The sequence below is a fragment of the Arachis duranensis genome, chromosome 6 (genome assembly GCF_000817695.3).
Source record: "Arachis duranensis cultivar V14167 chromosome 6, aradu.V14167.gnm2.J7QH, whole genome shotgun sequence".
Lineage (NCBI taxonomy): Eukaryota > Viridiplantae > Streptophyta > Magnoliopsida > Fabales > Fabaceae > Arachis > Arachis duranensis.
In genome coordinates, this window is record NC_029777.3 from 103,842,037 (window position 1) to 103,853,542 (window position 11,506).

The window sequence follows — 11,506 nt, forward strand, 5'->3', positions numbered from 1 at the left end:
ATAAGTAAATTTTTCAAAATTTCAACTTTTGTGTTTGAAAAGTAAGTAGTTTATTCTGGAGTGAAAACTTAAGTGCAATCGACTTTATGTGAAGTTAATAGCGCGTCCATGCACGGCCCATCTAGGCACCACCTAGGGAGCATGGCGTGGTGGAGTTGTGCCTTGTGCACCTGCGGCGTGCTCGCCCTACGTCTAGGGTCGACGCAAGATGTCTAGGGTCGACGCAATCGACTTTATGTGAAATTAATAGCTGATACCTGTTACATGAAAATTTAATCAAATTAGTTAAACTATTTAACAATTCTCGTTTATCAACTTGAGTAAAACCAATTATACCTGAATTTTCACTAAATTCTGTCTTGAATAAATAAACATAATGAGTGTATTTGTCAACAGTGTAGCGTGTGGCATTGTCTTTGTTTTCATCGAACACAACTTGCTCCTAACTCCAAAACAGACATTGACTTTATGGAACTAACCACCACCTCATATCACACCGCTATAAATCACAAACAAAATTCCCATTTCTCGTTCATTACATTCATCTTCTCTACTACTCTTTCCATCCACCTCATATATAGATTCTTCTTTTGTCTTACACACTTCTTAATTATTAGCGTTGAGTCCTAAGAAAGAGTTTCAATTTCAAACCAAACATCCTCAAATATGTCACAACAAGAACATAATAATAATAATGATCACCAGTCTTCAACAATTCCAATCTCACTAGACCCTGAAGCAGGTCAAGTAGTAGCATCTGCAACCACTAGAACAGATTACTCAGCAAAAGGGGTGGTTGAGAAAGTGAAAACTAACTTGGTTTTCCGTTCAAAATGGGCTGAAATCAATGGCGCCATGGGTGATCTTGGAACATACATACCCATAGTTCTTGCCTTGACCCTTGCAAGGGACCTCAACCTTGGCACCACATTGATCTTCACTGGTGTCTATAACATCATCACTGGGGCCATCTATGGTGTTCCCATGCCAGTCCAGCCCATGAAGTCCATCGCCGCCGAAGCCTTGTCTGATACAGGCTTCGGCGTCCCGGAGATCATGGCCGCCGGGATACTTACCGGAGGCACAGTATTCGTCCTCGGCGTGACAGGACTTATGCAACTTGTGTACCGGTTGATTCCCCTCTGCGTGGTGAGGGGAATCCAACTGGCACAAGGATTATCTTTTGCATTGACAGCTGTCAAATATGTTAAAAAAATTCAAGACTTGCCAAAATCAAAGTCTCTAGGCCAACGACATTGGGTTGGCCTAGATGGCTTGATTTTGGCAATTGTTTGTCTTGTATTCATTGTGATTGTTAACGGCGCCGGCGAAAAAAATCGTTGTTGTGGCGACCTAGGCCACGACGAAGATTTAGGCCGGGACAGAAACGGAGGATCAACTATAAAAAAGAACAAGACAGATAGAATAAGAAGGATTGTTTTCTCTCTTCCTTCAGCTTTCTTGGTGTTTATATTGGGTGTTGTTTTAGCATTCTTGAGAAGGCATCACGTGGTGCATGAGATAAAGTTTGGACCTTCTTCAATAGATGTGGTGAAATTCTCAAAGCATGCATGGAAAAAAGGTTTCATCAAAGGTACAATCCCTCAACTTCCTTTGACTCTTTTGAATTCTGTTGTGGCGGTTGTGAAGTTATCATCAGATCTTTTTCCTGGAAGAGAGTTCACTGCCACGTCACTTTCAGTAACGGTTGGATTGATGAACCTCATTGGTTGTTGGTTTGGTGCCATGCCAATGTGCCACGGGGCCGGCGGGCTAGCCGGGCAGTACAAATTTGGAGGGAGGAGTGGCGGGTGCGTGGCGCTTCTCGGCGCCGCGAAATTGGTGTTGGGTTTGGTGTTGGGGACTTCTTTGGCACATGTATTGAACCAGTTTCCGGTTGGAATCTTGGGAGTGTTGTTGTTGTTTGCTGGGATTGAATTGGCTATGTGTTCTAGAGACATGAACACAAAAGAAGATTCTTTTGTGATGCTTATGTGCACTGCAGTGTCTTTGGTTGGATCTAGTGCTGCACTTGGATTCTTGGTTGGGATGATTGTTTATGTTATTCTTAGGCTAAGGAATTGGACTAAGGATAAACCACTTTCTACCATTTGGATGCAAAAACATGACGACCAACTCTGAAGTATGTAATGTTATTTGCACACTAAAATTGGCAATTTAGACAATAATTTACGGTCGTTTGAGTGTGCACGTAACATTTTTTTTAAGAAAAAAAAAGTGTGACGAGATTTGATTGCTTGATGTTGCTTATCCGGTGCTATTATTTAGGTGTAAATACTACTTGGTGTGTTTAATTTGTATGGATTTCAGTTTTCTGTTTTGTTCTTTTCTTTGTATCAAGATTCTAAGATTGTAAGCATAGTGGTAGTTCCAATCCTAGCGTACATCATAGTGTATGCGTGGTTATTGTACAATCAATATAAGAGAATAAAGATGCTTGATTAATGTATGATATTCTTTAAATAGCCAAATCATAGTATTTCATATCAAGATTCATCCTAGAACAACATATTTTAAGCCGTGTAATCAACACTTATATAAAAGGTACAAAATATGATGATTCACACGCACAATTTTCTGTACTTAATGCAAATTGTGTGTAACGTGAGTATAAATCATACTAAATTCATATATGTATTTGTATGTATAAAAAATTTTCTTTATTTTATTTCACAAAATTATGTAAGAGTGCAGTTATAACAATTAAAAATATAGTAAAAACTTACATACACTTTGGTTTTTGTGTGAAGTTGATAGTTAAATTTTTTTTTAGATAATTTAGTCCTCAAATGATTCTCAACTATCAACTTCATATGAAGATGACTGCATATGAGGTATCACTTAAAAATCTTGTCTCTTTTCTTTTGTGTTATATGAACTTATTTGTGTCTATGTTCAATGGGTTCACCATGTTTAATTATGTGCATGTTGTCTAAGGGTAGATTTTTGCCATGATAGGATCAAAGAAGAACAAATAGTCAAAAAAGCAAACAGTTCCTCTCTGAGGTAATCTGATAAGACTTTTTCCACTAAAAATTGCAGATTTAAAAGCCTGATTAAAGGGTGTATTTTATTTTTTGGTTACATAATTGAGTGTAGTTTGACAAAGGCTTTCCAGAAGAGTAATCTGTTTGATAATGTGCATAGCTTTATCCAACATTAAATTGTGGTGTGACTCCATTCCAACATTTATAATATGCCCAACAACCGGGAAAGAACTTGTCATCCCATTGTTAGCACTTAGCAGAGTTAATTTCTTTGTCCTTTTCATTATTTTTCTTTCTGCTATTATCAAGGTGTCTCCATGAATTTGATTTATAAGAGAAAAAGAGAAATGCAAAGTCTTTCAAAATTGAACCTTATTTATGTTTTTTGTTATTTGGAAGAACTTTTTCAACCCTTCAGAATTCTTCTAAGCATACATTTTCTAGTTTCTAAAATTGGTGGTATTTTAATAAGATTCACAAAATTAGTACAATTCTATTTTTGTCAAATTATGGTAACTTCACACCATCTAATAAAACATAAAATATAAAAAAATATAGCAAAAAGAATTTATTTCCTTTTTCCTCTTGTCTATTTTATTGGCAACTAGAAAAAATTCTAATCAATATAAAGTCTGAACTTCTTGTTCACTTTTCTTTTTCTCTAAAGCTCTCACTTTCCTAATTAATTCCCTCAAACTCACAAAATACATTACTAGAGAAAGACTTTAGAAAATAGATTTTAAGCACTTTGTTAAAATTGTGCATAGCAAAAAAAACAACTACTAGTTGCAAAATTGCAACTTAATAGTTAGAATAAAAATGTGATTTTAAAACCCTCAATTATCGGTGTTAATTATTAACTAATCTCTTTGAAATTTTAATAATCATCTAACATAACTAACATAAATAAAACAACTATGCTACTTGCACACCAAAAATAAACTACGAAATCGGTCATTAGTATAAAATATATATTTGACAATGAGTTAAACAAATACATATATTTATACACACAATGTACCTGATTTGATGGTTGATTTTTTTTTTATAGAAATAGCATTTTTTATATATAAAAAAAAGGGGGCCAAATGATAGTATCCATTCCATAGTGAGATACCTACCAAAATATCTCCCAAGACACATAATGAAACTCGCAGAAATTTCACTTAATATATTTCTGAGATTGATCCATTTACATGAAATGATGTGTTTTTTACTTCTAATTGGCAGCACCACGCAGCATATGGCCAGTGATGAGCATCCTTTGAACAATCAACTCACAAGACTACGAATGCGATGAAATGTATCAACCAACTTACAGTTATAACAAGACGGGAAAAAAATATAAAAAAGGATACATCAATGAGGATGAAGTCAGAATCAAACATCCCTCAAAATAAGTAGTAAGAAAAAAAAAAAAGAGAGAAACTGATGATGCTGAAAGCATACAAGAAGCTTTACAAAAATAAAAGTGTGAATATGTATACATATATAAGAGACTCGAATGCTCGAATTCTTTCAGTGCCCTTGAAAACTTGTATTATGAGAGGAAAACACAATTTATTGGGGAGGGACCTACCATTACCTTTGCAGGGTCCACCAATTTTATAGATATGCATTTTTTGTCTCCCTTTTCCAAACTCATTAGGGAAGAGATTATCCAGTTCACAAGGAAAATGAGAGACCCAAAATTGAATACAAGTAGATTAATCTCCGACATTTGAATCGGTTTTAAACCCTGAGCTCGCTCTATTGGCTGGCACCTTCTGCGGCACCCGATCCGGTTAAGTTCTCACCAACCTCACTCTTGCAAAGAGGGCACAATGCATTTATCTTTAACCACTTGTCTACACACTCTTTGTGAAAAAGATGAGAACAAGGCAATTCTCGCAGCTCATCATTATTTTCATACTTTGCCAGGCAGATGCAGCAAACCTGCAGACATCAACAGAGCCGGTAAGGTGCAGCAGATCCAAAAGGGATAAGGCAGGATAACATGAAGAAGAATTCAACAACAGCATCAAACCAAACCAAGTGTAGATTACCTGATTTCATGAACGCTCAAACATTTATACCATAAAAAATAAATAAATAAGACAAGATTTATAAATGGGAAGAGGTGTAGAAGCTAAGGTATGATATAGTATATGTAAATTACTATCATGGACATTGCATCGAAGTTAAGGAATAAAGGTTGCAAGTATCTTTTTGTCCAATAAAAGAGTGAACCTTGATAAACTTTACCCCAAGGAAAATGTTAGCCTTCCCTCCATATATATATACACACACAGATCTGTTAAAGAATAAAATCTTCGCGCATAGAGGGACATGGTGTAACTAGACAAAAAGAGCTAGCATGCCAGAATTTTCATGAAGTACTCCCAAATAATTAAAGATTAGATAGTAGTACAGTACTTACTGCATCATCTCCAGATATCACTCGCTCCTTTTCAGTTCCTGCAGCCACAACTCCCCCATCAACAGCAGCTGAGTTACTGTCGCCACTTCTTTTATTTTTCTTCATCTTGAACTTGTAAGTTGGCAGGGCATTTATGGATTCAGAAGTTGCCCCTCTGTTTTGTGACATATCCTCTCTAACGCCAAGGATGGAGATAATACAAGGGAGACAACAGCAGATTGTTGAACAGAGAATGAAGGGCATAGCATAACCAATACAGCTAAAGGCGAGAAACACTATACATAACCTGCAACAAAAGGAAGCAGAAATTAGTTGAGAAATCTCTTAAAAATCAGATGAAATCAAGAGCTAATGGAAGGTTATACGCCTAACCTATACAAGTTAGGAGCTTCATCAGCAGACGAACGTCCTCCAAAGATCCATACATTTCCAACAACGAACCATATAGCAAAAAAGCAATCTAAAGATATTTTGAAGTATTCCACTAGTGTCTTCATTCTGCAGAACAAGTATTAATACAGGTTTAGGAGTTTCATAAACTACTTACAAGTTACATGGTTTAGTTACAAGCATAGAAAAATAGGGGAGGAGTAAACAATGACAAGCATGATAGAGGAAAACAACTACTTAAATTAAGAAAGATTGTCAAATTGATCCATCAGGTTGCCAACATTCAGAAACTCTTAAATCTTAAATGAAACAAAACGTCAAGATTTATTCAAAACACATAACCGTAAGTAGATCAACCTGTTAAGTTGGAGACTTGTTGGAAAGCTATACTACCTTACCATTACTGGACAAAATATTCCTTTGTTTTAACTGCATTTAGTTACGTCCTACTTTCTCCATGTGATACCCATTGAGGTTATACAATTTGAATAATTAGGTAGAAAGAATTACGAGGTGCAAGACATTTCTAAATTGGTTTTTGGACACAAATGAGGCTATGTGACCCTCACATAGACAATGCACTTTAGGATACTGCATAATGATTGGAATGGACGCAACTGAGTTTATTTGGAAGAGAAACAATTTCAAGAACCAGTGCAAAAGTAGAGTACTGGGTCATGGCAATGGTGAGTAACACGTGAACTTAAACTACTGAAACGTTTCCCCCCTAAATTGAGATTGAGTCACTGAGAAGTTAAGAAAATGCAAGTGCTTTGACATAATAGGAAAACCTTGCACATTGTTAGCAACTTGGGTAATATGGGGTGCCCAATGTCCCATATCGTGTAATATGGGATGCTTGATGTTGCATTTAAGAAAAATGGTTCTTCCTGTTTAATATCTAGCTTTTAAGGTGTGGCTTCCTACTTTTCCTAGATACCTAACAATGGCATAGAGGCTAGGTTGTTGGTAGCACGAAGGACTACCTATAGGCTAGATTAAGGTGAATACTAAATACTAGTAGTCAATAGCAAGTGGCTACCGCTGGTCAAAGTCGAAAGAGTGAAACCTCCATGGACGTCGGCTCTCGGCCAGTGTATTGTTAGGGACTTGGGTAATATGAGGTGCCCCAAGTCCCCCATCAAGTAATATGGATACTTGATTTTTTATTTAAAGAGATTGGTTCTTCCCCCTTAATAGCTAGCTTTTAAGGTGTGGTTTCCACTTTAGGTACTTAAAACACATTGCCTAAAGTCTGGTGTTTAATATGTGGAATAATAATAAATAACAAAATTCTCACTTCAATATTTCATCAGAGAAGACTTTGCCTGAATATCTGGTTACTACATGTGTCAACTGCAATCATTATATAGCATATGCATTCACTAAGTCTCTAACAGGACATCAGATTAGCTACATTTGAAAAGTGGTTAAAGGAGATGTATGGAGATGTGGGTAAAGATATTATTACAAATTCCCTTCCCTCCTTTGTTTAAACATCCATTTTTACTATCATGACTAGAATATTGCAGGACCATTTATTTTGCTGATTCATTTCTGAGTTAGTGATTTTTCTATGATGATATGAAATAACGTTCTCATAAACGATGAGCAACGATAACTAACTCACTACCTTCTGTTTGTCAATGGTGAAGCTTGATTGCCTCTGGACATTGAAGCAGCACCTTGACCATCTGCTCCTCCATTACTTCTGGAACTGGAATGAAATGTCCCTGAAGGATCATTAACCCGAGGAGATGTTTGACGAGTTTGGGGTGAATCTTGATCTCGACTTTGGTTATGATGATAATACCGCCAATAAAGCAGAGGTAGGGTAGCAAGACAACCACTTGCATAACCCACAATCCACGCAAACAATGGGGAACGTGGATGCTCGTGCCTTGACAAAGACAATACAACAATTGATGCAACAATTTGACTTACTAAGAGTGCTAGTTCTACAGATATCCACAACCCCGAATGCACTGGACTCCTACTCCGGCGTGAATCTCCACGTCTGATGAAGGAAGAATTCCTGGAGTTTGATCCATTGGATCCATTGTTGGATAAAACCGAAGGCTGCGAAACAGGTACTCTCACACTGCCCGCTCTCTCTACATGCTGTGATGTATCCACACCATTAGAATGTCTATCATGAGCTGAGCCTGAAGTGGAAGCATCACCGTTTCCAGCTATGTTAATGTCTATGATATGCTGATTGTCATTCAACCTCTCCGGCTGCACGATCATATGCTGATTGCTGTTCAAGCTACCCAGCCGCTCCATCAACAACGGAGATGTGTCAGGTGGACCTTCAATATGCACTTCTGGTGCGAGAACGTGCATCTAACTCCAGCACCAACACAAGAAGCCGCCAATGAAGCATCAAACTTCAAAAACCAGGAAACAAAGTACAGAACCTTTCAAATACAATCTCTGAGCTGTGTGGAAACAAATGGTGAACCGTTCTGATTAGCACAACTCTGAGACTTCCATCTGTTAAGCAAATATTAAATTGTCAATTTCCAAAGCCATAGTTGCCTTCTGTTATCACAACACATAACATATACACTAACAATATTAACATCTGTCCACATAAAAAAGATATTTAAATTAAAACAGTATAAGATAACAATATAAAGCATCTAATGGTTGCTTACAAAAGGAGAAAGGCACATTCCCGAATTAATGTTTCCCAGCTATATATAAATATCATAAAGTTCATAAATATCTTATAACAAAGATGATACTAAACCCTCTCTGCATCTCAAAAACCTAAAAAAATAAATTAAATCAAATTAACAAAATTGGACACAGGAATTTCTTTCAACAAAATACCACCGCTAATTTTCATCATCGTCGACGTGTCTTTCATCTTGTTGAAGAATTAAGCAAAATTCAGTAACAAAAATTAAAAATTAAAAGGCGATACCTGAGGAAGAAGTGAAGGAAGCGGTGAATCCGGTGCTTGAATTTTTTTACTTATGAATCGGTGAAACTCGAGAGAGAAGAGTGAGATGGAAGAGAGGGATAGAAGCGGCGTTGACTAGGAGCGAATTAGAGTGCAAAACGACTGCGTATAATGAGATGGGAAAAGCGCGTCGGAGAGTAACCAAGAAATGGAGATTGGAAACGACAGAGAGAAAAGGGCTAAACGGCGCCGTATAAAGTAAGAGGTGGTGACGGAAGAAAAGAGGGGAAGGTGTCGTAATCAAAAGGGTGCCAAGCGCACCTCCACTGCTTCCCTTCCAGGTCATGCCTCACCGTATCTTCTTCTCCCTACATTATTAGCGCATGTTATTGTTGTGTTAAGTTGATTGATGAAAATTGTTAAATATAATTTAATTAAATATATTAAATTATTTAATAATTTTTAATTATAAATTTTATATAAAAATAATTATTTGTGAATTTTTACCTACTAATAAAAAATCAATTTGAAAGTGCATCCTCAATACTAGTAGTGTACTACTAAAATAAAAGGAACTTGAATTACTTGCTCCCAATCTTTTTATGAATTCCTTCCACTCACCTAAAAACACACACAAAACAAAATGGAAGAAAGAAGTGATTCCTATGCCGAAGCCCCAAAATTAAGTCTAGATATCTTTTTGTTTTTGTCCTTAATCTCATCTCATCGTCATCATCATTTATAGTAGCAACGTCTCTTAATACACTCTTCTACCACTACAAGAAAAATGATGAATACCGTCGAATTTAACGTCAGATATTAGCGATGGATTTATGATAAACTCCAATTTTAGAGTTTATTTTGTGTTTAATTTGGTGGGTTTCATCAATTCTTTTCACACTTATTCATATAAATTGCATGCTTTTATGATTTCTTCCTAATTATGTTTTATAGTTAAAAACATGCTTCCAAGACCTTAAAAATACCAATTTTTAATCCTCTCCTATTACCATTCGATGTCGTGATATGTTTGTTAAGTGATTTCAGGATTTATAGGAAAAGAATGACTTAGACGATGGACAGAAAGCATGCAAAAATGGAAGGAACATGAAAAATAGAAGTTTTGAGAAGCTGGTTCTCGCGCGTACACGTCGCTTCCGTGTACGCGTGACATTTTCAAAGTTCAACCGATGCATACGCGTACACATGACATGCAGCGTGTGATCTCATCAGAATTACACGTGTCAGCGATTTTTGGACCTTCTTGGACCCAAATCAACTCAATTCTGAATGGAGAAAGGCCAAGAATTGAAGGAAAAAGGAGGCAATAAAGCATACACACAATTAGACTTAATTTAGCTAGTTTTTGTTCTTTGTTTTTTAGAGAGAGAAACTCTCACTTCCCTCTAGATTTAGTGCCTTTTGATAATCTTTTGTTTGAATTTCTGGAGCTTGTTAATTCTAATTTTATTGTCTTAATTTTAGTTTCTCTAGTTCTAATTTTACTTAATTCCTTTGTTAGTATTGTGTTTTTCTCCTTGGTTTTCTCTTATTTCTCATTTTGTGAATCTTGTTAATTTTGAATTCTCATTGATACATTGAGATTTTTATGTGTTATAATTTTAGTTGAGTTGATATTGTTGATAATTGTTAGTTGGTAGTTTTAATTTCTATTTAATTTTGTAATTTAGTAATGTCTTGGACTATTATACATCAAGTGTTTAATGAATTATTTTTACTAGTTATGGAGTAGTTTCCTATAGTCTTGGCCTAGGCTAAAGGAATTGAGTGATCTTGAGTCATTAGGTTTAATTGGATTGATGATTTGGGAACTCTTATTGGTCAAGTTGATACCCATTAACACTAGTCTAATACTAAGTTAATTGGTAGCTAGGTTGAGATTTATGGGTTGATATTGATCAAGTTTATTTGACATACTTCAAGCATAGAAGTAGGCTTGATGGATTGGTCCCTCACAATTGTCAATATATGGTTATTAGACAAGAATAGTGATCTCAATTCTTATGCCTTAGCCAAGAGTTCTTTTACAATTCACATTTGAAAATCCAATTTCTAATTACTCAGTTCTTGCTTTAGTTAGTTTTAGTTGTTTAATTAGTTCTAGAATAGAATTAGATTCATATATTGTCTTGTTAGATTGCCATTTACTTAGATATTGTTTTAATTGTCTTGATTTAATTTCTTACCATTTAAGTTTCTTGCATGTTAAGCTTTGCTAGTTTAAATTCATGCTTATGTCTTTCAACCCTGAATTTCTAACCAACTTTGATACACACTATAGTCTATTTAATTTATTGCAATTTAAGTTTCTTGCATGTTAAGTTTTGCTAGTTTAAATTCATGCTTATGTCTTTCAACCTTGGATTTCTAACCAACTTTGATACACACTATAGTCTATTCTCTTGAGGACGATCCGGGAGTAATACTTTCGGTTAAATTTTATTGAGTTGAACTTATGACAATCAAATTAAACTTTGATTGAGAGCTAGTTGTCGGTTTGGAACTATACTTCGACGTGATTCTCATTGGCAAATTTTAGACCGACGATTGCCCTCCATCAATTTACCGACGGCTTTGCCAATAAATTTGTCGGGTAAAAAATTACCGTTATATTTAGTTTTTCAATGGTAAATTAGTTGGTAATAATTGGAGAAAAAAATTGGCGCGATTATTACCGACGGATAAATCCGCTAATAATTTGAATTAGTGCAACACTGTGTTTTACTCACTCACAAAGTGTTACCATCGGATTTATCT

General features: G+C 35.8%; 2 protein-coding genes across 2 annotated transcripts; one reads left to right on the forward strand and one right to left on the reverse strand.

Moving 5' to 3' along the window:
* Positions 1-526: 526 nt before the first annotated feature.
* On the forward strand, positions 527-2,470 carry LOC107495375 (molybdate transporter 1). Its single transcript, XM_016116524.3, has one exon. The coding sequence runs from the start codon at positions 667-669 to the stop codon at positions 2,140-2,142; it is 1,476 nt and encodes a 491-aa protein (XP_015972010.1). The 5' UTR covers positions 527-666; the 3' UTR covers positions 2,143-2,470.
* Positions 2,471-4,153: 1,683 nt separating this feature from the next.
* Positions 4,154-9,095, reverse strand: LOC107495350 (E3 ubiquitin-protein ligase At1g63170). The gene is made up of 5 exons (XM_016116477.3): positions 8,750-9,095; positions 7,451-8,313; positions 5,800-5,925; positions 5,428-5,713; positions 4,154-4,943 (listed from the first exon to the last, which is right to left on the reverse strand). The coding sequence occupies exons 2-5, from the start codon at positions 8,161-8,163 to the stop codon at positions 4,758-4,760; spliced, it is 1,311 nt and encodes a 436-aa protein (XP_015971963.1). The 5' UTR covers positions 8,164-8,313; positions 8,750-9,095; the 3' UTR covers positions 4,154-4,757.
* Positions 9,096-11,506: the final 2,411 nt, after the last annotated feature.

Excerpts from the sequence above, each read along its gene's own strand:
- LOC107495375 (XM_016116524.3), top strand. The coding sequence starts at position 667 with ATGTCACAACAAGAACATAATAATAATAATGATCACCAGTCTTCAACA.
- LOC107495350 (XM_016116477.3), bottom strand. The coding sequence starts at position 8,163 with ATGCACGTTCTCGCACCAGAAGTGCATATTGAAGGTCCACCTGACACA. Across the intron at positions 5,926-7,450 it reads TCACCATTGACAAACAGAAG|AATGAAGACACTAGTGGAAT; the intron begins GTAGTGAGTTAG and ends CTTGTTCTGCAG. Across the intron at positions 5,714-5,799 it reads GAAGCTCCTAACTTGTATAG|GTTATGTATAGTGTTTCTCG; the intron begins GTTAGGCGTATA and ends CTTTTGTTGCAG.